Here is a 26,586-nt window from a genome sequence, read left to right as displayed (position 1 = left end):
ATTGCGTTTGTGAGAACCAAATTTTAAAGAAACTTCTATTTGACAGAGTCTGTCATTTCTCGAGGCAATTGGCTAAGCAGAATAATATGTTGAAATAAATAAATTGTACTAAGTGCATTTTACAGGCTATTGTTTTCGTTTATAGCATACTGTTCATTTTACTGAATAAAATTTTTTGGCAATGCATATTTTTAACCGCCTGTCAACTAGTACTATTTTATTCAATATATTATATACAAATTTGAGATTAATTAAATGTTTCACACGTTGTGTGCATATTGCTTAACTGCCACACGCCCCAGTAATCACGCCTCTGCTGTATTCCTTGCATGAGTTTTTAGTGATATTTATTAATATTTTGGAATAATAATGAAGTATAACTTAATTTTCTGGCATACCTCAAAAAGTATATTTTTTTTGCTCTGTTTTGAAAAAATTATGGTATTCAGATATATATCAGTTTTCTGCCAAAAAATAGTTCATATCATAATATCCGCTTTGCAATTTTTGATATATAAATCTCATTCACTGTTGGTGCATTTGGACAGTATATATTGCAAATATATGTAAGTCGTTTTATGAAAATATATCGCAATATATACCAGTAGTTTGTAAACTTGAATTGTATTTTAGAAGAGAATTGAGTTTGGAAAAAAAAAAATTTTGTGTCCAATGACGCAATAAGAAAAAAGAGTTCCATGTCAGTGTACACAATTTTCATATGTTTTCAACAGTTAACAAAATATATTTAATATGCTATCAAAATTCGTGGCATGTTTCTTTATCTTCATGCCCATGTAAAGTAAAGCAGATGATTCTTTTTCCCTCACGTCGACGTATTTCATAACTCATTGACCGAATCATGGTGCAACTGTTTAAAAGTATAATAATAATATTAAGAGTTTTAATGCTTGTCATACATAAACACAGAAATTATTCACCTCAACAATAAATTGCGCTTTCTAACTGAAACATAAATAAACAAAAATGAAGGGTTGTGATTGTTGTGTATTTGGCTATAAAAATAAATGAACAAACAACTTACTTTTTTTGTAGACTACCAGTCTTATCTTTGAAAAAATTACATTTCCATCTTCCTCCGGTGAACTTGCTTCCACCACCAGACAAATTAGGGCGGCGAGCAAACCACGTGATATATCTTTCATTGCTGTTGCCAGGTTTTATATCTCGGAAGCATGACCAAGAATAAATTTTCTTTTGCAAAACCACCCAGCAATTGTTGCCCTTGCATTTTAATTTACGAGAATAAAAATATTTTATTTCACATTCATGGCGTCGATCATCTCCCAGTTTATCGAGTCTTATTCTTTTTGTTTCAGTCCGTTTCGTTTCATCGTCTTGTGCCTAGGTCAAATAAAAAAAAAAAAAAAAACTGGATAAAAGGAAGAAAAAATCCACTGTCTTATATAGTATAAGAATTAAAATCAATCAATCAGTCTCGAGTACTATGAATTAATTAGTCATAGTTCACTTCTGCGGATTATGCTGAAATACATTATAACTCAACTATGTGAATTTTCCGGTCCTAGTTTTCCTTGTTTTTGAAATTCCACGATATTGGCTTTAAATTGCAAAAGACGTAACTAAAGAATAATTGACCAAATTTCGAGAAGGACTTATTCGCTTGACCTTCTATATAAAAATGTTTTTATAACGTCAAAATATAATCTAACTCTGATGTTCGGTAAAAAATTAATTAGTTTAATTTAGTTTTTTTATTGTGAAGCAAAACCAACCTTTTTAGGAAGGTCAACTTTATTTCTTTTTGAGATTGACTCATACTTCCGCTGCCTGATAAACTGCTCTGGTTTAATTTTTTCTTTTATATACCACGGTTTGATTTTTCTCTTTTTCGGTTTCTTTTTATTTTTCGCATTTTTAACAACTTGTTCTGTAACCACATATTGAAAATTTAAAATAAAATAAAGTCCAATTTTCGCATTTAATACAGCAACAGCCGTAAAAGATTTTTCATACACCCTTTTTTATCTAGATTATTACACGAATAACTTGTAATTAGTTATTTTTAAATGACACGAATTTGTATCGGAACTCCGAAATTAGTTTTATTCCTAATAAATATGTGGACTAACCACAGTTTAATTTCTTTGATCCCTTTTTCTTTAATGTTCCCTCTAGTAAAATTCCATTTTCAGTGACGCACCAGCAATATTTCTTCCAACACTATCGACGAATATGACATGAAACGAATAGAGATATTGTGTTTATGTCAGAAAAAGTAAAAATATACACCTAAGTATATCCTCCCTAAAGTATATTACCTACTTATTTTTTTGTATACTAGACTGATAATAGTAACAATATTGAACGCAACTAGTTAATATATATACCATTAAATTGTTGAATCTTTATTAGCCTAAACTACCGCTAAATTAAACAACAATTTTAACATTAAGAAAATAACAAACTTGTGTATGATGAAATTTTCCATTAAAGGTGCATTCCGGAATCCATATTTTTTTAGATTTTATGACATCCATCAAACTTCGGAATCGTCCACGAACTGCGCGCTGTCTTATTCTCCAACATTTTGTCTAAAATATTCTATATCTAATTATTATTGGCGAAACAAAGGAACCGAGTAGCGTGGCGCATAGATAACGCAGTAAAATATTGAATATTAATCAATATGTGAGCACGCAACGATTTCTATTTTTAAGCAATTAAAAAATATTAGAAAACGTTGAAATAAATAGTATAAATGAAATTATTGACTTGGTGAAGCAGCTTGATTTTTGTTTTATAGTTTGGATCCCATAGACGTCTTCTATATATATTACAGAAATGTCTTCAAAAATATGATCACTTGTTGTGTTGCATTTTCATTTTTGTTAATAGGTGTTCGAAAACTAAAGGCAAATATGTTATTCAACAATAGATTTATAATGATAATCTTACACAGACAGGGACCGGACAATATTCCCATTCCAAATCATTCTTCATTTCAATAAAACACCAAGGTCTACCAACACCGTCAGGATCTCGACAATAACTATGAAAAAAAGCACCTGCAAAAATGTATAACAATTTAAATCAACCTAATCGTTTTGTAATAATATGTAATTTGAAAATAATATCAATCAAAATAAGAATTTTCTTAAAAACTATAACGTGAGTTAAACGTTATAAATACAAACTGTTCATCAAATTTGGTTTGCTTGAATAAAGCGAAGATTATAAACGATGGTAAACTAGAAGCAAACGGTTTTTGACTGGTTCGTGGAGGTCGAATTAAACGGATGCGGTGATTTTTCCGTTTATCGCCTGTTATACAATATAAAAAATATATAGTATTAGAGTATATATATACCATAATTTTTTAACGTGTTTATAGTTTGATTTATAACAGCTATTCCGATAGAACTTTTATGATATTTTTCCAATTCTTCTGCAGTTCTTTCAAGTTTGATTATAGAAAAATTGTTTGCTTCTTCACGTTCTTCAATTAATTCCATCACTCTACTTCGAAGCATCGTATCGAAAACGCTCCAGTTAGAACATTTTCTACTTGTTTCTGTGTAATCCATCAACCCATGATATTCCTTCGAATAACCTGGAAAGGCGAGAGAGGATAAGCTACAAATCAAAGGCAAATGATTGTTGTTGCCGAAGCCAACATGCATTCTTGGGAGTTATTGGTGCAATTTGGATTCGTGGTAACAACTTTACTCTTTTCACCAGAGTTCTTGATCGAAATACATCTGATTATTATTTGAATGTCACTAAAAAACGAAAAATTATGAATTACATATATTACCTAACTTAAGGAGAATTGCAAGCCATAGATGTCCAATCTTGAATAATAACAATTTAACATTGCTGTTAAATAGTTGATTAATTTGAATTAGGTAACCTAACAGCGTCATTAAAGTATAGGATAAAATAAATAGATTACCCTTTTCGTAGCATCCCATCTCATCAGTATACATTGTTAATCCATGTAACGTACGGATTTCGCGGTAATACTCATTTTCTGGTAAAATTAATGTTTTCAGTGTGTTTTTAAACTCTTTCAGCTTTTTCTCTTCCTCGTCAAAATCTCTAGTCAGTGGTTTAGTGAAATTAATTTTCCAATCGCTAAATAAGTCCCGAATCACGTTACCACCAAATCGAATAAGTCGACCACTGCATCCTTCAGAAACCTGTATTTCAAAAATATGTTATTTCTACGAATCAATGTTGGCATACATATATATGAGATACGCTGAATCTAAGATATATATATATATACTCGTATATATCGAGGGAAGCAATATATATATCTATTTTCATTACAAAAAGGTCGCTTCTAGGAAGTGTTATTTGAGAAAAAGAATAAATAAATTTAGATGAGAAGTTCCATTGTGAATTAACACTCTATAGACGAGATCAGAAACAATTTGTTTAAATCAGTTACAACAGCTTACAAGTCACGTGATCAAAATTACCTTGTAATAGAATTGATCTGGTCAGCATGGTGTATTTTAAATTTCTGGTGTTTTAAAAATGCTCAAATATTGCACTATGCTTTATTTTCACCTAATAAATAACAAAACAAAAAAAAGTATGTCGACCTACCTGTATATAAAATATGAACACTGTCAGAAAAACAATTGAAAATGAACAGCAATATTTCATCATAAACGTATAGAAAGCTAATTACTTCTCGTGCTTTCTATACCTGGACCAAGTTGTAAACAATAACACTCTGTACCAAAGAATGTAGCTTAACTCTATCAATCATATATATTCCCTTCTAAATGCATTACTAACGTTACTGCCGATATAATCATCTATTATCAGGTGAAGTACTTACTATGCATACTCTTATAAAAACAATACTTTGGCTGGCGTGTCGTAATGTGTAGGCCTACGTCATGTCTTATACAGTAGCCTACATGATTGTGAATTCCTAGCATTTTAGAACCGGATAATAAATTATATTTTTGTCTGAACAAGGTTTTATGTCTTCTTTCCGAAACAACTGGGTTAGGTTGATATAAACTTTGTTTTGTCGCGCACGTAGTGCACGCTGTGCCTTGTTTCGAAATAAATACGCTCGAAGACAGAAGATTGTTTTTCCCAACTGATTTGGTTGCCTTCAAATATTCAGCAGATGGAAATAGTTTCAATATAGCTATTTTGTTGTATTTCAATTTTACCATGATCGCTGATTCAAAAAAAATAAAAAATAAATCCTCTCGCTTTCTTGAATAAGCTGTCCTTTCGCGTTCAATATTTCCCACGTTCTCCCTTTAGTTTGGAGAGAGTCCAAGGTACACGCTACGAATCATCAGATTCGAACAAATTGATGGACTGAGGGTTTGCCTATTACAAACTATACCACAAAGTAATAATAACTCAACGCAATTTAATTAAAATCAATCGATGCATTTGGAGACAGAAAGAATGCTATGACTACTTACAAGTATTCGATTCTTATCCGATTCCTAAATTTTCGATTCCGAATCTAGATTCCTCGACATATTTTACCGAGAAAACATACCCACCTAAGCAATACCATATAAAATCAAACAAGAGAGCTATTTTCAAATATATGGACGGAAATGAAAGCCAAAACTAAGTAGTGTGGGTATCCAATCTGTCACAGGAGACAAAATCGCACAAAAAAAAAAGAATCCCTCAGAACCCAAAGGGATTCTAGAAATAAATAAACGTAAAAACCTTCTAGCGAAATATATATATAGTGAAGTTTGCGGCGTCGTAGCAACTCAACATAGCAGTAAGGCAGTTCATACATATATGTGAAGGAATTGCCACAAAACGTTACACATTTTTAGCAATCTAAGTTTTAACCTCGAGAATCGATTCCAATGCGTCAGAATCGATTCCGCATTCGAATCCGGACTCGATTCCGCCATTCCTATTGGAGAGAAGGCTTTTTCAAAGAAATACAACCACGGTATTTGTCAATCATGAAAAAATATAACAGCGCGAGTAAGGCGATAAAATATTGTACCACTCAAGCTTTATATTTTTGTAAGCTTCTTTTGAAAATGCATTTCTCCATACCAGCTGTGAAAATTAGCTTTAAACAGCATGTGTATACGAGTGGAAATCAAGATAGCTAGTGATTTCTCGCAAAAAAACGACACTTCTGTATATATGTAATTGTATTATATCATTCTACAATAAAATATAAACAATTTGACAATTTCAAAATAATACTGTTGGACGTAAGATTATTTCCCATTTCTGTGTGTGATACATCAATGTCTGGCTGCATCTCTTCTTACAAGGCATAGATGGCATAGGTAATTTATTTAAACGCAGAAAGAGAGAACCTAACACATCAAAAGTAGTAAAGATACAATTATAATGTTGGCTTACTAATGAGGTTTAATATTTCACTATATTTTTCAAAATTTATCTGGTCAATTTAGGCAAAAAAATCATGAAATTACAAATTCAATTCAACAACATAAAACTTTGCTAACAGAAGGAGTGTTGGCCACCGTAAGAAATTAAATGTTTTCATTCGCCAAACACAAATAAAAATAAGTTCATGGAGATAACATTTCCAAAATTTGTTTGATCTTAGTCAACTTGAAGACACAGAGTATTTAGATCACAGTCAATGGGAAAATTACAATGTATGTTTTGAAAAATAAATCTAAAAATCATTAGTCTTGACTTCGAGAGAATCAAATTGTAAAAAATGAAGACCCCCACACGATAAACAATAATGTAAATAAAATAAGATTTCAAATATTCTGAAACTTAAAAAAAAAAAAGAACATATTTGAATTCACATATGACGGGGAGTTGATACGAATCACAATTTCAGTGTTTTGCATTGATATGGAATTCAAAATATTGTTTTATGCATATTGATAGTTTAGTGATGTCCTTATAGTTTCCGTTTAGCGTTATATTCGAATATTTTTTTTTTTTCAATTTCGGTTAATCGTAACTTAGAAAGTGCGCGAAACTTGCGGGGGATACCCCATTAGTCACTTCCTTAAATAAACAGGTCATGCCGAAGGTGAAACAATCGGCGATGCTGACAAAGCTTCCAAAAAATAATTTGCTTTCAGGATGATGCTTAACATTTCAGCAATTTGCATTATTTGAATTTGTCAAACATTGGCATGGTGTCATGTGTTCCTTTCACTCACATATGGTGAGAAATAAGGTGATTGAAACACCCTGCAGCATTATTACGGCTCTGTTAATTTAGTTTAAACGATATTCGAAATGTGTTTTCAGTGTTATTCTAGAATAGTTCAGTATTTGGATATGGACATCCCTAAATTTGATATTAACAAAAACAAACCAAGCAACATTGGATAGACTATTAATTTCATAAACATTTCCATACGGCTTATGATAAAATTAAACTTTCTGTTACATCTTCATTAGACAAACTTGTGAGTGGAATTTCTTGCTCTGATAAAACAGTAGATCTAAAAAAGCAAAGATTTGAATAAATAAGAAAATTCCCACAAAGAAACAGGATATGCATTGCTGTAAGTACTTCATTATTTGGTTTGAAATATGGGGATCTATTCACTGATATTGTTTAATCGGCGTGCATTTACAAGAGCAAATTGGCTAATAACATTCTATCAGCAAATTCTGATTGGGATAGATAAAACCTTTGAAAGGTATCAATTGATTGAAATTCTCGATTCAAATTATTTGATACATGTTTTCCTAATAATTGGGATCATGAATTAAATTTCGAATTGATTAATTTTCTAAGCTGCCATAATGAATTTTTTTGTCAGTACATGAGTGAATTCTCATACCTATGCATAATGTGAGGTGAACAAAACATTATTACGATATGCAGCTTTATTGCATCACTTTTATATCAAAGACAAAGAGAGATATGACTGTAAATGTATGTTCTGACAACATTGTGATTTGTAGATAAATGACTAATGCAATATTATTCACTATATATTTCCTGCTCTCATTAAACATAACTCATGTGTCATAAGATGAATCATATGTGTTGTAAAACATAATCTTGTCCGAAAAAAAAAATTAAAAGCTGGGGTAAATTTGGATCTTGGAGACTGAAAAAGTTTGCTAAATAATCTACCCAGTAGTAAATATAAAAACTTACTTTTGTTTGCAACAACAGCATGATGTATTGTTATTAGAAGTAGATGATATAGTAACAAATATAAAAGATAAAAATATAGGTATTGCACCAGCAAAAAACCTCCATGTGAAATCAACCTGGTAAAACACAAATTATACAACATTTTAGTAAACCCCGTTTCAATAATTAATCAAAACAGATTATTAGTATATGAAGTACCTTTCGTATTATAATATCCGTTGCAACACTCAGTGGAATCGTAAGACTTAGTGAAAGAGTTCCAATTAGAGAGGTAGTGAGTAGGCAGCCCCTGTATTATGAAATATTCAAAAATTGAATGCTTGCATAAATAAATTAAAATAAAATTGGCTATATCTCTCACAGCATATTCTAAATTTCAAGCAATTGAAATGTTTCATTCCAAATATTTCCATCTTAGCAATTAATATCTGTCAAACCCCAAGGGCTTCATTTAAGTTATTATAAATGTAAATAATGGATTATCCAATAAAACTATGATCATCTTTTATTAATTTTCAAACGTAATCTTGATACATCCATTTGAGTCTCTGGTTTTCATGACCTCAATTACAATATAGAGTCATTAATAATTTGAAAAGCTTCATATAATTTTCTAATAATTCGCAAGTTAAAAATAATAAAACTGATGTTAAAATCTGTCATGGCTCGTTGAAAAATTACTCTCCAACAAAATCCACTAACATTTGTCACATTCAACAGACAATGGTATTCATTAAAAGGAATGAGTATTTGACTCCATCTGCCACTCGGAAGGTCTTCCTCAAAGAAGATATTGGACAGTAACACACACGTAAACAATGATTTTAAAACACAGGTCCAGTTATAATTTGACATCAATAATAGTTTTTATTACAGATATATAATACATTTTTGTTCTTACCAAAGCCACAATATTTCTGATAATACAGTTCCAACAAGTCCATTGACAATAAGGTAAATCGCAGTTTGTTTATCAGGTAATTCAAATACTTCAACTTTTGTATAATGTAATACAAGTAATCCAGGCCACAACAATAAAAATGTAAAAATACCAACAAATGCTGAAACATGATACACAGGGATATTATATAAATATAGCACAACAATAACACTAGAAAGCAAGGTAACATGAGAATCTGAAAAAGTCATATAAATTAACAAAATTTTAATGTCATAGAGTAGGCGACATGCCATTTAATGTACTCATAGCATCAGTACGACATCATTTTCAAAATTAATTACAAGTATAATGATTTGTTGCCCACTTTATAAAGTATTACAATAAAGTAACTGTCTGTTTCAAATATCATAAGAAATAAATCAAGTACAGATTACTTCTTACTAAAGAAAATTAAATCTTATTTATATCTGATACAATTTTTCAATAAAATGAGGAAACCCATACCAGCTATGTCGTAAGATAATGTTACTCCCAACTTTTTTTTATCAATTGTAGTGGTCCACTCACCAAAAAACATTGGAACATTTAAATCATCGCCAGCAACTTTTCTCAATAAAACAAGATATACTGCATAACATATAGATCCAACAAGTGCCCACAATGCTCCTACTTCTACTGCTTTACCTAGATCTGCTCCACCTGATACGCTTACCAGGACAATACCTCCAATACTGAAAATAAATTTTAAATTTATATATTGATAGAGGCTAGGAAATAAAATTTGTAGAAAAAATAATTGAACAAAAATTACAAAAAATTGAGATTTCATAATCAGAAATCAAAGCTTCCAAAGAAATTATTCCATCAGTGAACTAGACCAGAAAAATGTTTTTTCTCTCATCAAATTGTAACAACAACTTTCATTTAAATATAAAGGTGCAATGGCCAAGTGGCAATAGAGTTAACTAAGTTGACATCGCAGGTAGAATTTTTCAAATTCAAACTCCATACGTAACAATCTGAATTGGCAATGTTAAATCATAAAGATTCCCCACATATCAGCCGATATTCGTCTAGAGCAGGGATGGGCAACGTTTTTGGACCAGGGGCCAAACATTGTGCCCATCTAAACTAGCGGGCCATGTAAGTGTGGCGTGAAAAGTTACATTCCATGAACATGATTTCATTCACAGTGTCACAAAAGCAAAATTGGAAAACAATAAACCTTGTGACAAACTAAACTTATTCGCAATCTTAACAAATTCCTTGGAGTCATTTTTTGGCTAATTGGGTAAAAGCAGAAATTTATGGCAGCATCATCACTCAACGGACCGGATTTGGCCCGCGTCTAGAGCCTTCCTTGGGATGGCTGTGTGTGAACAATTTAAAAAAAGGGAAAAATGCAAAAAAACATAATTCTGCATACTGTGATTTATGCCATTAATGAATTTTAAATTACAAATTATTACGTTATTACGTAAGTAGAAAAAAAGGAGATATCAAAATGAACTTAAATCAAAATTCTTCAAAATTATTTAATCACCATAACCTAATGTTTATGCTCACCAGACTAAAACAGCAAATAATTTGCATAAAGTAAATTTGTCTCTTTCATCAGACGGAAAAATTGCAGATAATATTAAAGTAAATAAAGATGAAGTTGAAGATAAAACGTTCACAACTGCAACTTCTGTGATAGAAAGTGCTTCTTGATAGGCAATGTTCCCTGCAAAAAACTGAAAAGAAAAATATGAAACTAGAATAAAAATAATTTAAATATTGTCGATAACAATTTAATAACCTGTATCAATATTCCACATTCCAAATACATTTAATGAGTAATTTCATGAAATATAGCATCTGCATTCTGAATATTGAAAAAGAAGATTTATAAATATTTGTAAATAAAATTCTTCTTACTATTAGAGCAAATACACAACTTATTCTTGCAATCTGAGCAATTGTTAGGTTTCCAGAGCTGCTTTTCAGTAATATTTTTGCTCTCAGGGCCGATAAATATGACATCCTGGCTATATGGGCAGCCGATGTGTCTAAAAATAGTTTAATTCATCCATGATGAAGCAGAATTAAAAACGTTTTTTACACACATAATTTGAAATAAATATTTGATAATGATGATTATGCCTGAAGTTTGTTTTTAAAATAGATCAGGAAATAATAGCGTGGCTGTTATGAAAACATTATACATGCTTGTAACATGATACATAAAAACATAATATACAGGAAAACAGTTAATTACATTAAGAGTTCAATACACATATTTATCTTCCAAGCCAGTGGCACACAACCTTTTTTGATGAAGTTCTCCCTTTGCCTCTTTTGAAACTCTACATTCCCCCCTTATTATGTACGAAAACTTTATTTGTTTGCTGTTAAATCATCAGTGGATCATTGAATGATGATATACATAATTTGCATTCATATTTTTGAATAGTTTGTTGAAGTAAATACCACAAATATAAATGGTAATCAAGAAGTTCTTTTAATCTCACCTAGTTATTATAGACCAGGGGTGGACAAGATTTTTGGGCCCATTTAGACTGGCGGACCAGGTAAGTGTGATGTAAAAGTTGACTTTTATGAACAATATTTGCAATAAGTGGAAAACAATAGGCCCCGTGCCAAAACTAATGATAATTTATCGCAATCTCAAAAAATTCCTTGACCTTTTTTGTAGCTAAAACATCAAAATTTGGTTTCAGTTTGGTTGAAGCAGCATCGTGCGAAACAGACTGAATTAACCAACGGGCGGGCCGATTTTGACATCCAATGAGGTGACCAAGATAGTTTCCAAAAAGGCATTTTAATATTGCCGCGGTTATGAAATAAAGTTTATTACCTTCAAGATGTCTTACTTCCATTAAATCATTAAATTTAACTCTGTGACCATTTGATCGCCGCTCTGTATCGCTACTTTCTAAATCAGATGGATATTTTGCTGGCACATAAGTCGGTTTGCTCTGAAACAAATATTAATAGAAGTACTATTATTAATGAAAATTTGCAGCAGAAAAAAAATTACCATTATCATGATCAGTCATATATTATGTCACATAAAAATAAATTGGTTGATATTGAATTATATATCTGGAATATATTTGCTAATTGGAACTCGCGACTATAGTCTACCTCACTATAATTCGAGATCTACCTGAAGCCAGTACTAGTTCCATTACTGATCAGGCCAAAAAATATTCTGATATGGGAGCTCCATTTGGTTCTATTTATATGAGAAGGTCTCACTCTCAGGGTACGGTAGACCTCAAGACTGCACGTGAGTAGGCGACATCTGGAGGTAGACCTCAAGTTATGGTAGCCAGTTTTGATCAGTAATTGGTATTGAAAATATTAAAACTTGAATTTACCAGAGATCGATGAAGTTGATAATCGACACCATCATCAGTATCAGTGTCTGTTTCACCAATCTTAAGGGAAAAACGAAATATGTTTCCCAGTAAAATAACTCTAAACTTGAAGAATATAGTTCAGTAAAGCAACATATAAGGTAGGGGAGAAATATACGAATAAAATAGAGCTACAAGAATTAAATCGTCTCTGTACGTGAAACACGTAATAAAGTTCAGCATTTGATCGAAAAGTAAATCATAAAAAGCAAGTGTCAGCAAAAGCAATTGCCAATAACATTTGTATTTTAAAGCATTTGCGCTACTTAATTAAAAAGTTTGAATAAAGAATTCAGATTGTACTATACCTTCAATGTAATGAAAAAAGCAGTTTCCACAAGGAGAATTTATTAATCTACAAAATCCCTTGTTACAACTTGGAAAACATTACCAAATCGCAAATATACAGACACTAGATGCATTGAGATAGTACTAGTAGCTTGAGAAAAGGAATGACCCTACCATTAGATATTGTCCTGGATAATCATCACATGCACATCTTATACATTTCTTCCTCCATGATCGAATAATAAGAAAACCAGTCAGATATATCGAGAACATAGAGATACTCAAATAGGTTGACAGATATGGTTTGTCATAGTCAAGATCCGTGAAAACATACTATAAAACAAATTCAAATAACTATTAATTCAACAATGTTTGGTTACATAAATTCATATATTTTATACTTGGTTATGAGATAAGATTTTCAGGTCTAGTCTATTCAGATAGTATAGTACCACAAGTACTTCTAATGAACATGGCATAATCATTTTGAACCTACTATGCATAACCCACATCGGTCTAGTATAGTACCACAAATAATTCTAGTCGGCATGGCATAAACATTTTTGCATATGTTATTCATAACCCTCATCTGACTACATCATCCAAAAATTATGTCACTGTGACGTCACAATCACGTCATGGAGTTTGTTAAAGTGTACCCGCGATAGCCAGTTTTAGCGCTCGCGTCGACAATAACGAACTTATTAACGTGAGCGATCTTTCTCATACTGGGTTCGTTATCGAAAACGTGTGAGAGAGTATGACTTTGTATATACGTCATTGCTTGCTCGATTTAAGGTGATCATCTGTGCGTTTTGGACGAACGCTAGTATATTCTGGCGGGTCTTATTATGTATGTGTATGTATTATGTATGTGACGCTGTATTGATGTAATTTTTGGATAAAGTGTATCAGATTCGGATAAATGGACTTGCACAATATCTGAAAATACCGTAATTATGCATCGTTTGCTCAGAGACTGAAACTCGTACTGTAGAAAAAATAAGATAAGTGAACTTTGAACTGCATCAATACTCTTGATGTTGAAATTTGAATAAAATAAATTACAGAAGTTGCTCAAATGAAAATATGAAATATTTTTAAAATTAATAAATCGAATCTGCTGTGACTATTCCAAATACAGAAATACATTGAAACATAATATGTATTGGATGAATGATCATTATAATTTACAGTTATGCAAGCCTGTACACTGCTACAGGCTTAATTATACCAGTAAACAGTGAAAAATCAACCCATTTTCAATTGATTACAGAATTGGGCCATTTCAACACACAGACACATTCTGACATTTGAATATAAAGATTTCAAAAATACATTCTGCTGTTCTGACATTGATGATTGAATTGCCTATTCCAGTATTCAAAACAAGTTAAAAGTGATAATTCAGTAATTGCAAGAAAGTGGAAACTTACTCTGCTTAATTCCGAAGAGGCAACCCAAATGACATCCACTAAAAGCAACAGGACAACACCTAAACAAAATCTTGATTTTGATGCACTTGATCTTGAATGGGTACGAGTGTGGTCGCTGTCCATTGTTTTGTATGTCTGCAACTCAATTTCTTTGCTTCACAAGTTCTAACTGAACTCGTCTTCCGTAGTTTAGTGGGCGGAAAAATTATCTTCATATAGATGGAAATATGATAAACGTATCATTGTCTGTCTCTAGCTCGAAAAAACGAAGCAAACCAAGCTCGACTAGCTCGCTATGTCTGTCTGTAGCTTCGCTTCATCGCTAAACAAAAACACAAATGGTACCGACCTTTGACCTAAGCTTTATTTTCCAAGTCGTTGAAAGTAGGTTGCCAATGAAAATGAGGTTTTTTGATGAATCTGACTCTATACAGTATGTGTTTTTGTTTCGTACGTGTTACATAAAATATTGATTTGTTTTTATATATAATTTTTTTTAGGGCAACGGGAAGCAAAAATTGACCTAAGATAACTTACAAGACAGGCTCATACATATTGACATAGCCCACCTAGTTGACTGTTTCACATAAAATGATTTAAGCATGTAATGTCCAGGGGGGGCTCCCGAAGTATGCGAACCAAGATGGCGGACATCGGAATGTAATATGTGTACTAGGTTAGGGTTAGGCCATAATTTGAGGTATAAATACTACGAGAGGCTCTTGGCTAGTCTTCGAACTGATAATAGGACTAAAATTGGTAAAAAATTATCGCCTAACCCTAACCTGTTACCCATGTTACGTTCCGATGTCCGCCATCTTGGTTCGCATACTTCGGGAGCACCGTCTAGGATTTGTGTTAACTTATTTCAAGAGTATTTCGAATAATGGAGTAAGTTTATATGCGTTGCTATTTATACAAAAATCAGCTTTAAAAGAATATTCTATTATCGCGAGAATCAGCATCACGGAAACCCTTAAAATCTGCAAAATACAAATTCGTAGAATCAAGAATCTCAATACTGCAGTGTGATGACGGTACCGGTTAATGAATGAAAGGTGCGGTAATAATGAATGCATGTTTTTCTCAGACCTCAACTTTCTTGTTTGTAATAGTAACAACGTTCAATCATAAATAAGTAACTATGATGTAACAGTTTGAATTCGTGTAGGTCTTTGGATATATTTCAACTCTGTTATAAACATCGCCTCATTTTAGTGGTTTTACGAGCTGTTTGCGGAGGAAATTACTCTTAAAAAAGCATAAAAAGAGTATTTTGGGGGTCAAGAGTTTGGGGAACAATCATGGGTATGCGAGGTTCCAGTGGGATATGGTGCAATGTAGCCTACTGCTATTTTTATACAGGCTCAAATTACAAACTTAATAATCACATTCCAATTAAGTAAGCTTTCAATTGTTTACTTATTTTTGACCTTGTAAAAACATATCGGAGTAGGTGTATGTTTCCTCGGGTGTTGACTCAACGGAAGTTTTTTTATTACTTAATTGTCATATTTTTGTCGCTATTTTGTAACCGTTTTTGTGATAAGACTGTAGGAACTTGTATACATATTCCGAACCGCAGTTTCAAAATAGCAAATGCCCTCGCCCTTAAAAATACTAACAGCTGATTTGGAGATTTTGACAAGGCCACGTCAAAGCACAGGCTATAAGTACAAATCAAATATGAGAAAAAGGTGACAAACAATGCACCCTGTCCGACTCATATAATGTAAAAAAAAAACTTTTTAGAATTGAGCTACATAACCTTAACATGTTTATTTATCATTTTTCATTAAAAACAAGTGAGCAAAGTTCAAATATATGGACACGGTCCAAAAGTAACATCAACTCTTTTACAGTACTAGTATTTACAGTAAATGCGATCACGGAACCACAGCACGAAGCGCATTTTTAATTTTTTTGGCCGTCATTACACAAAAATGTAACGAGAAAAACGAATTCCATAGAGCTCACATTAATAAACAAGAGAGCTATGCTCAAATATATGGACACGTAGAGTCACATAATTTTGATGACGTCATAGCGAAAAAAAAAGTAATAGCCTTCTGGAGAAAATTTTTATCTTTAACCACTGAAAATTTCAAAGCAATTGGTCCAGTATTCGAGAAGAAAAGCGACTTTTTAAAAACGTGTCAAAGAACAACAACAACATAATATTGAAACGATCGTTATGTCCACTACGTGTCCAATAAAAGTGTTATCCTTCTACCGACAACAACAACAATCTTTAACCACTGAAAATTTCTGAGCAATTGGTCCAGTATTTGAAAAGAAAAGAGATTTTTCACAACAATAACAACAACATGAAGAACTACAACAATAAAAGGATCGACAGGTCCACTTTGTGTCCAATAATAAATCAATTTATTTTATTTTATTATTGTTTTCATTTTTTTTTCATGCGGGATATTCAGAACATCTTTGAATTGATAATCCAAAGCAGTAAAAACGAAAATAGCAGTGGCGGCGCGTCAATAGGGCCAACCGGGGCAATGCCCCGGTTGTTTTTTCGGTATAATAAAAAATATTCGAAATATACCTCAATATCGGTTGCACAGACTGTCTACACTAGCCATATTCTCCCGACATGGTTCATTTTTCGCTCGCAAAGCCTTCGCCGAACGTCGACGGGGCGACGCCGATTTTGCCCCGGTTGCTCATTGTATATCGTATTCTCTTATCGTATTCTTTTATCTTCCACTCGCCGCGTTTGTCTCGTTTGTTTTCTGTTTCTTTTACTAAATCATCGGGGCCGATCGGGGCTAGCCCCGAAATTATGACGACACAATGCCGACGTTTCTTACAACAACGTGTTGACATATTCACGCATTCCTTCTCGTTCGTTGGTTGCTTGAAGAGTTGATAGTTTCCTCGCCTTCGTTTTTGTCGCTTGTTTCGCTACTTGAATCAGTTAGAGAGCTTTAGTCCATTTGCTTTCGATTTTCCACATTCCTTTTGAGCTCCTCACTTCTTTCCGACTTCGCATTTCTTAGCCTTAGAACTCATAATGAATAAGGTTGATGCGCTACTTCGCACTCCGTTTTCGCAGCTGCCGCTGGAACAAAAATTAGAGGTACAACGTCTTGGGCCTTATCAACCAAAAAATTGTTCACTGGAACAATCCCATGACGGAGGAAAGCGTCGGCGTACATTCTGCGCAGAAACTTGGTATAAAAAACACGAATGGTTGTGTTACATCGAGGACAAAAATGCACTTTTTTGTTTTTATTGCCTACTTTTTGCTACCGCCCGTGACTCACGTTGGTGTAAATTTGGTTTTAGAGATCTTAAACATCTTTCCGAGCGTGCCAGGGATCATCGATCTTCTATGGAGCAGCTGGACAATGCAGTAAAATACCGAACATTCGGAAATATTAATATTGCAGCACAGTTGGATGAAGGACGCGCGGTTTCTATTCGTCGGCACAACCGAAACGTCGAGAAAAACGTTCTCGGTCGATTGATAGATGTTTTGAAGTTCATTGGTTGTCACAAGCTGTCCCTCCGTGGGCACGATGAACGGGCTGGCTCTTCTAATAGAGGGGTATTTTTGGATATGGTGGAATACACCGCATCCCTAGATACAGTATTGAGAGATCATCTTGATGCCGCAACTGTTTCGAAAGGGACATCTAAGGATATCCAAAATGTTTGCTCGACTCAATGTATAAAATTTATTTACAACATTTGGCTCTGGAAATTGAGAATTGCCAGTTCCTTTCGATTCAGTCTGACGAGACAACTGACATCACGTGCGTTTCCCAACTGGCTGTGATTTTTCGGTTTGTGAAAGATGGTAAACCTACCGAGAGATTTCACAGCTTTGTACCAATCGTTGATCGCACGGCTTGCGGGATATCGGCTGTACTGAAAGAAGTGTTACAGCCTTACAACGCGAAGTCAAAATTGATAGCTCAAACTTATGACGGCGCGGCAGTCATGAGTGGGTCGAAACATGGTGTTCAAGTTTATATAAAAGAAGATTTTCCTCATGCGCATTTTTTACATTGTTATGCACACCAATTTAACCTCGTTATGAAAAATATGTGTCTTGATACCCCTCTCGTCCGTATATTTTTTGCAAATGTTTCGGGGTTTTCTTCATTTTTTTTCCGTTTCGCCGAAGCGCTCTGACCTCTTTCGCCAGATATGTAGCCGCCGTCTCCCAGCTTGTGCACCAACACGTTGGAACTTCCAATCACGCGTGGTGCAGGGCGTGTCCGAAATTAGGTCTGAGCTCATTGAGTGTTTCAATGGCATTCAGAGCTCTCCGGTTTGGGACGAACGCTCTGTGAGGGAGGCGGCAGGTCTAAAGCGTCTGCTAGAAGATGGTGAGTTTTCATTTTTTCTCGCCTTTTTCTCCACAATATTCTATCACGTGGATGTATTATACGGCGCATTGCAGTCAAGGCTAATGGATGGAGCGTCTGTGCAGTCGTGTATTTCAGACTTCTGCGATGCTGTATCTCGTATCCGGGAAACAATAAAATACGACGACACATGGAGTGCTTCTTTACGCCGCGGGCAAACAACGCAGCGTTTGATTTTGTCTGCAAAGGAATGCTGTGACATTCTGGTGAATCAAATAGACGATCGTATGCGCACTGAACACCTTGCCGCGTTCTCTTTGATGAACCCCAAAAATTTTTCGAAATTTGCACGTCAATTTCCCATCCATTTGTTGGCTACTGTCTCCAAATTTTAGCCCATGATAAACGTGGGTAAATTGGAAAATGAATTGCGATGTATATACACCAATCAAACTTTTTTGAACATCACATCAACTTGCGCGCTCTATGGGTTCCTCATAGATAACACTCTAGTAACTACCTTTGCGGCGTCTGCAAAATTTCTGGACATCATTTTGACGACGCCTATTTCTTCCGCCGACGCAGAGCGAACATTCATCACGCTGAAGCGTATTAAAACGTATCTCAGAAACACAATGAAGCAAGATAGATCAAATTCCTTGGCTGTTTTATCCATTCACAGAGACGTTATTTCTGGGATGCATGACTTTAATCAGCGCGTTATTGAGCACCTGCTTCCAAGAAACCGCGGCGTGTTGTATATATGTTCAAGCAGTAGAAGTCTAGCAGCATATATAACTATGAGTGAGCGACGCATGTCCTTATCTTTGCATTAACTTTCCTTTCTTCATAGTAACGTTTTAAACCTTATTTTAGGTTTTGTCTGCTTTCCCGAAGTTTCTGTTAATATGTCATTGTATTTATCTGGGTAAATATTGCCTTTCCTTTTGAAAGAGGTTTCAAAATAAACTATGTCTATATTTATTAATCCCTTGACTTGGACCGGTTTTAAAGACACTTTCTTTTCGTTAAAAATTGTCGCTTTTGCCGATTGGTTGTTACCGATGGAATGGTTTTTATACTCATAAAATGATGGGAGAACTTACAGCGCTCATCCTGTCCCCGTAGATGGGGGTGACTTGGTCCCGCAGTAGCTTGCCCCGGTTGTCAAAATGACCACGCGCCGCCACTGGAAAATAGTATACGGAATAAGAATATTTTAAAAATCTAAATGCTTCGGATTAAATACGTAGTTGCATAAAAGATAATTGATCGACTTTTTGTCATATGCTTTATATTTTATTTTGACCTTTGAAACACGATCAAGGCTACAACCTATTATGCTACATACGCACACAACGCTTAAACGATTTAGGTGTATTTTATAATTACGTTATTAGAATTAATCCAATCTAAATAATAATTTGTGGATCACATGAAGGTCCTCCCCCCAAAGTATCCAACTGAAGATTCACCCCCATTAGCGCTCATATGAAGATCCAATGACTAGATAATATGAATATATTGTTGTCATATATATATAGACGTCGCGGGTCTGGTCCAGATGATTGTCTCAATAAATTTAAAAATGTCTACCGGCAGACGAAAACAATTCTTCCTGAGCTGAAATAAATCAAATACCCAGACGTACTCCCCAATAGGGACAGGAATGATTATAATTATTATTTAAAGAGATATTTGTTGGCGGTAACGGCCCATGCTAGAACGTGCGGTAAATAAAAAACAAATTTTATGACTTTTAGATCGATGCTATAAATTATTCACGAACTAAAGTTTGCTCAATTCTCATTTTCACGGTTGTCAATTTTTTCTATATAAAAGCTATTTCAAATGCCGAAAAAAAAACAAGGCTTATTCGCACTTTACCATTATTACCACTGCAAAGTAGATCGATCTGTGTTTGACAACACTAAATAGAATCGATTTTTGTTGAACTCACTGAATTCTGCAAGCATTTTTATCTTAATCATAGCTGAACAAAGAAAACGAATTCTTCTCAGATTTTTATTACGAAATTGAAGTTGAGATCCACAGAATTCAATAGAAATGAAGGTAATGACAATTCCTTATCAGTAAGCTGGGTATAAACGAATAGCAGAACAAGTATCCAGACCAGAACATAAACCCTATCGCGAGAGATAGTTGTATCTGACTTAAAATTATCAAGGATAATTTACTTGTGAGTTACTTGTGAAGCGCAGTCATCGTAACAACCTTCGGAAGTTTCTCACTAGATCATTACATAATAGTGATTTACATAAACTCAAGATCATTGACACAATTTTGCAAGAGTAGTGGAATAATAAAGTATTATTCGCATTAACAGCTTTGTAATTCTTACTTTTGTTTATATACAGACATATCGATATCTGTTTGAATATATAGTTCGCACATTAGTTCCTCCCATGGGATCACTTTCACGCAACACAGATGGCAGAAACTACCAAAAAGAATTTTGGGGACAGTACCCAACATAACTGCAATGATTGTTCAAGTAAGTATTTCCACAGCAATTGTTTCCCTATTCGATTTCATTATGTCGAGTTCTTTGTTGGCACATTTTTTCAGTTCAGCACCAAGTTCGTCTATCCGTGCCGTGTGGCCAAAATCCATAACGAGAGCGCATACGGTAAAAGGAGATTCTTCGCCCGTTTCTAAATTATTATAAACCAATTTTTCGGCTAAACGAAATCCATTTTTCATATGAAAACGAACTGCCTTTTCGCTATGCGACAATACTATTGCTATCGGAGATGTGGACGTCTCCAAAGTCTTCGATATAGGGGTCCTTGACAGTGTCTCTTCTGATCTTTTTCGTGAAAATACACGTAAAAATCGAGATGATAATCGTGGTAAAATTTTCGAAGAATTGTTGTTATCATATTTTGAATAGTCTTTTGATTGGCATTTTGTATTCTGAAACTTTTTTGAGGAAGCGTATCTTCTTCTTTCAGCTTGTTGTAAAATTCTGATGCATTCAGCGTAACTGAAAGTACCACATCCTTGACCCGCAAATTCAGGATCTATTGCGCAGTAGAGACCATTCCACATTGGGATTTTTGATTTTGAAACGACTTTTGTTATGTGCTCATATTCCCATTCCTCGTATCTGAAAAATCATCACAAACTAAAATTTGACTACACTTGTTAGATGCCTTGTTTTCCTATTCGGGTTCTATATGATGCTTTTTAGCAAGGTGTAACTGCTTTTAAAACGTATTTTTCATATTCTGAATAAAAATATTTTAAATCAGTTTTGTTTTACTTGAATTATATTCAATAAATTTAGTGCGTTTGAGAAATTACAAATTGATTTCGAAAGTTTGTACTTGGTAAAACATTGCATCACATCATGAAGGTGACTTTTGGCTTTTTCATTCAGCTGTTGTACTTTTATGGAATCAGTTGAATTGGTTTGATGAACATCATACCTTTCAATTCTGTCCATTGCTTCGCTGTCCAGTTCTCTAAGGCCATGTTTCTTATATGCAAATGCAAAATCTTCATCGTTTGAGTATTCCCAGCCACCATTCTCTGATGCTGGTACTATCAATGCTCCACCGATTATTTTACGTGTTTTCCTCTTTTCGTCCTTAACAAAATTGTTAGTCTAACTTTGGTGATATTTAATCAATAAAGTTAAAATGACACCTCTTTCACTATATTACTATGAATTCTTCCTTAATTAATTCTTCATTAATGCTCAATTCACTAGGAGCGGATGAGGTAAAACAAAAAGAGCAAGTTTTATAGACCAGCAGTTGACCATAAATTGCAACATTAAAGAATTGCAAAAATGCGACCTATATATTCCTTTTTCGCCTTACGAAGAATACTAGCAAATGTTTTGGCACGCGTGCAACAAAATGCCCTCATATCAACAAAAACACGACATACATGTATTGTTCACGTACACTGTTAAATATTCGCAAAATAAAATAGGTTTATTTAGAATAAACTTAACAAAAACACAGCCATAAGATGAAAACGAAAAACAGTTTACTTGATTCGAATTGTAGAGAACGCATGTCAAAAGCAAAGAATTTCCCTTTGTAACAGTGACATCGTATATTGCGTTTAAATATCTCTTGAGGAACTCAGGTCGAATACTTTCATTTTGTATCAAATAAGTGTAGAGAGGGTAACGATGGAAGGCTCTCACAATGCACTCCCTCGCGCACTTCCAATCGTCTTCTCCCCGTGATAATTCTACTTTGATTTCTCGCCTATGAAGTGAAAAGAAATATGAACCAAAAACAATAGGAATTTTGTTTAATAATATGTGACATTCAGGTCACTTAGAATAGTAATATTTGATTTTAACATATTTGTTATCACTATTTGTGATTAACTCTATAGATACATATTATTGTAGGATAAATTGTAATGCATGGCCATTCTAACAAGATACAACTATCATGAAAACACCCATGTTACTTTGAAATAATTGCTATCAGATTTTTTCTGAATCTTTATTAACGCAAGAACACAACGTTTGCTCTTTTTTCAAAGAATGATTACATTATATTTCAAATTGGTTCATATCTTTATGTATTAACTATATCAGTAAAAATAATAATTGGTTCTGAAATATATTTGGCAACCAAAGTGTATGTAAATTACACTGCATCGATCAATAAAGTATATTGAAAGTCATGTACCGCCAAGGTAATTCTTTGGTACTTATTGACAAAATGACTTACCTTTGGTTATCCATATTTGCTGTTGTAGAGCGACCAAGATAAAATGCATTCAGTTTACAAACTGTAATTATGACAGTTTCACTGAAGGAATAGAAAATGGAGTTTGAATAAGATGTAAACCGCTCGGAAAAATATTTGTTACAGGGTTAAATAGGTTCACTTCTCATGAAAATAAATTAGATTTTACACCAAACATAGGCTGCAGCTGAAACTCGCCGTCAGTCTTTCTGTTGAAGAGTATATTTTTAGTAAGTGAAACATGAAGATCTCAATTACACCCAACGTGTTCTATCGGCAATGCTCGGTAAATCATAATTTAGCAAGCAAAACTATACGAAGGTAGTGTCTACTACAGACTATAAAAATATCTTAATTGGTATTAAAATAACATCGAAATAACTTGGAAATAATTCTCATTTCCGTTTGCTGACTTCTCCTCAATAAAATACATCTGAAATTCGATCTAATGGAGAATATTCTACTGCAAAATAAATATACTCAACAATTGTAGTGCAAATTTATTTCCCGGTAAACCATATGCTTTCTGTCCTTTTCATAAAACCAAACAGGTTAGTTTATGGATCTATAGACTATATGTCTATTGCGAGAAACATAACTTCTAAATATAATGTAAAGTCATAACGGAGTGAAATTTAAGCTACTAATCGAAAAACGTTCTAATTAGCTCTGCCCTCGAATGAACTTCCGCCGTCGAAGAAATGGTCGATTCTAAACAACGCAACATACAATGATCACGCGAATGGTTGTGTTGTTTGAGTTAATAATATTTTATGCATAAAATTGTACTTAAAATTATATTTTCCAAAACCTCTCAAAACATAATGTGCCAAAAATATTGGAAATTTCTGTACTGACTAAATAAAGTGAATTTGAATTTTAGATTCTAAAACTCGAATGATATTGTCAATATATTCTGGAAGCGAAACTGTCAAATAACTTCCGGTCATCGTTGCCACGTTCTATTACCCATTGCTTTCAATTTCAAATTAATTACTTTTTTGAATTGCTATTGTTTATTTATTACTATCACTTGGATAAGCGATTCTAATAAATCTAAATTGTCAAATCGATTAATGAGGCGTTGGCAATTCGTATTGCTTTCTCATTATTGTGTTGCAATAATACATTACTAAGTTATAAAAATTTAATATTAACATATTGGTATTGTTGTTCGGTCTATATATAATATAGTTTGATAAAAAGCAATTATAAGGAAATGATCAAACTCAAATAATTGCAAAACAACATTTGGAAAGTACATGAGCGTGCCTTCCGCAATCAACAGTTGTTGTTTTCTATACAACAGAATTAGATTTATTTCCTGGCCATGAAACGTTTTGAGACAGCTGGAAAAGAAAATTGGCCGAGGCAATGGCTTAATATTATATTCGAAAATGCTTCAAAATTGAGTCGGCAAAAATATCAAAACAATAAAAAAAGAGCTAAATATATGAATTGATTTTTCCCCAACATTGGTATATCACTGATTTTACTGTTAGGAATAGGGGATAGATTTGTATCCCTATCATGTCTGTATTATATACTATCCGCTAATTATTAGCAAAACTTGCATCTGCGTCAAGTATTATCCCAAAATATCCGCGAGTTCAAAATCGACCAAAATATAATTTATTTCAGCAAATATTACACTATAATTCCCAAACACTTCCTATACGGTCTTTTCGCTAACTGTAAAACATCAGCGTTACATGTCGCACGCGACTGTCATTTGAGGATAAATAAAATTTCTTTTTAATATTTGCAACTACTGTTGGCATATTCCACCAAGTTTGGTCGGTAACTAAAATAGATTTGAATTTTAAATAGGTGAAAGTAGGTTTTAATGGAATACTGCCAAATATCGTGCTAGACTCTTACATGGGCAATCGTTTAAATGGAACTTCATGTACGATTTCATGATGGTCCATGTTCGAAAGGATTACAGAGATAAGCATTGTAAAAATCGATGCGCCGCATAATTTGTCTGTTTTGTCTGGCAAATTATTTCAAAATAAACGCGGACTAATTCCGCTTGTTCGTGAAATATGATTCACTGAGCAATTTCCTTGTTCCTTTCATTTGAGGTCAAGGGTCGGCACTATATAACACGTCCGGCGAAAAGGCTTTAATGATGTAATGAAAATAAATTGCCGCTGATTTCCTATGCGTTTGATGTTTTCTGTACAATAAAAGAAGTAAAAATTTATCAGATTATCAGCCAAATTCAGATATCGAAAATCTAATTGAGCTGTGAAATGATTTGACAATGCCACACATTCGTCTCCGTCAACCAACTTCTAAAATTCTCGTACCAAATGAATCCTTTCTATTATATAACTGTCATTGAAAAGTTGTATGCAAGCACGATTGTGCAGTGATTGTGCTTTATACAAAAAGTTCTATACGTTCTCAAGAAGCATTTTCGGCCATGCAGTAGAGTTAAGACGTTCGAGGACAACAAAAGAGTTTGGGTCATACACAGAAACATAGTCTGATTCGCATATTCAATCTAACGATGCCGGGAATCGGAGCCGAAGTTATTAAATGGAACTTATAAAATAAAGACAGACAAACCTCAAAGTTTCCGTAGTTGAAATACTGTTATGCCCAAGTAGGAAGTATAGAAATAAGAAGACTATTTGAACTCGAAGTTGTGAACTAAAGTCGGATTCATAATTTCGTCGACGGGAAACGCGATTCGCGGCTGAAAACAATTTTCTGATGGCTCGAGGTGGGAGTCGCGTGAATTTTTATCCGATCCTCAAATCAATATTCTCTGTACAAACAGTAAAATAGGAATAAAAAATCTGGATATGCTCGTAGACATGAAGGCTAAAAATACTTTGAACATGATGGATTTTTTTGTGATAAAATAAATATGTGGTAAAGAATAACCTTATTTGTTCATATTAGCTTAAAGTTTCACATCTGTCAAGTGGACTTGTCGCATAATTTCTTAGCTTGCTTCTCCTTTGCTTTCAACCCAATCAAGCGTATTTGATTGAGTACCTGTGAGAATGATGCCTCAGTAAACAAACTGCGATATTAGTTTTTACTCGTAAACAAACGATTTGATTGACAGAACCATACTGTTGAATTATTTTGGTTGATGAACAAATAGGTTGATTATCGTGCGATTGTCGACCGCGCTGCGATACTTACGAGAATTTGACAACCTTGTAAACTAGTTATACTAAGAGTTGGATTATTCACATTTTCCCCATGATATCATCCTTTATCCTTCATGGTATTCTTCAAGTGAGTATAGCCTTCAAATTTTATTTATATATTGCATATTCAATATAATCAACGAAAATCGAGCCTGTACACTTAACACAGCA

The 26,586-nt window shown here is 33.6% G+C and overlaps 3 protein-coding genes across 4 annotated transcripts; all 3 read right to left on the bottom strand.

Moving 5' to 3' along the window:
* Positions 1-418: 418 nt before the first annotated feature.
* LOC120338249 (uncharacterized) lies at positions 419-5,016 on the bottom strand. Its single transcript, XM_039406207.2, has 9 exons — positions 4,600-5,016; positions 3,938-4,184; positions 3,353-3,595; positions 2,941-3,050; positions 2,451-2,576; positions 2,115-2,205; positions 1,758-1,912; positions 1,046-1,365; positions 419-871 (listed from the first exon to the last, which is right to left on the bottom strand). Exons 1-9 carry the CDS (start codon positions 4,660-4,662, stop codon positions 760-762), a joined length of 1,467 nt encoding a protein of 488 aa, XP_039262141.2. The 5' UTR covers positions 4,663-5,016; the 3' UTR covers positions 419-759.
* Positions 5,017-6,137: 1,121 nt separating this feature from the next.
* Positions 6,138-14,511, bottom strand: LOC120337632 (solute carrier family 35 member F5-like). Its single transcript, XM_039405491.2, has 11 exons — positions 14,167-14,511; positions 12,905-13,063; positions 12,404-12,463; positions 11,878-11,998; positions 10,938-11,068; positions 10,584-10,753; positions 9,585-9,748; positions 9,018-9,177; positions 8,315-8,405; positions 8,117-8,232; positions 6,138-7,448 (listed from the first exon to the last, which is right to left on the bottom strand). The coding sequence occupies exons 1-11, from the start codon at positions 14,287-14,289 to the stop codon at positions 7,367-7,369; spliced, it is 1,377 nt and encodes a 458-aa protein (XP_039261425.2). The 5' UTR covers positions 14,290-14,511; the 3' UTR covers positions 6,138-7,366.
* A 5,734-nt stretch (positions 14,512-20,245) lies between these two features.
* Positions 20,246-24,926, bottom strand: LOC120338375 (uncharacterized). Of its 2 annotated transcripts, XM_078116946.1 has the most exons (5): positions 23,681-24,926; positions 23,225-23,310; positions 22,525-22,747; positions 21,953-22,113; positions 20,246-21,630 (listed from the first exon to the last, which is right to left on the bottom strand). In XM_078116946.1, the coding sequence occupies exons 2-5, from the start codon at positions 23,236-23,238 to the stop codon at positions 21,012-21,014; spliced, it is 1,017 nt and encodes a 338-aa protein (XP_077973072.1). In that variant the 5' UTR covers positions 23,239-23,310; positions 23,681-24,926; the 3' UTR covers positions 20,246-21,011. The 2 variants fall into 2 exon arrangements, with proteins under 2 accessions (XP_077973072.1, XP_039262293.2); XM_039406359.2 differs by lacking the exon at positions 23,681-24,926 and having other exon boundaries at positions 20,247-21,630; positions 23,225-23,663.
* Positions 24,927-26,586: the final 1,660 nt, after the last annotated feature.

The sequence above is a fragment of the Styela clava genome, chromosome 10 (genome assembly GCF_964204865.1).
Source record: "Styela clava chromosome 10, kaStyClav1.hap1.2, whole genome shotgun sequence".
NCBI classification, from domain to species: domain Eukaryota; kingdom Metazoa; phylum Chordata; class Ascidiacea; order Stolidobranchia; family Styelidae; genus Styela; species Styela clava.
This window is presented reverse-complemented; position numbering and strand designations above follow the sequence as displayed.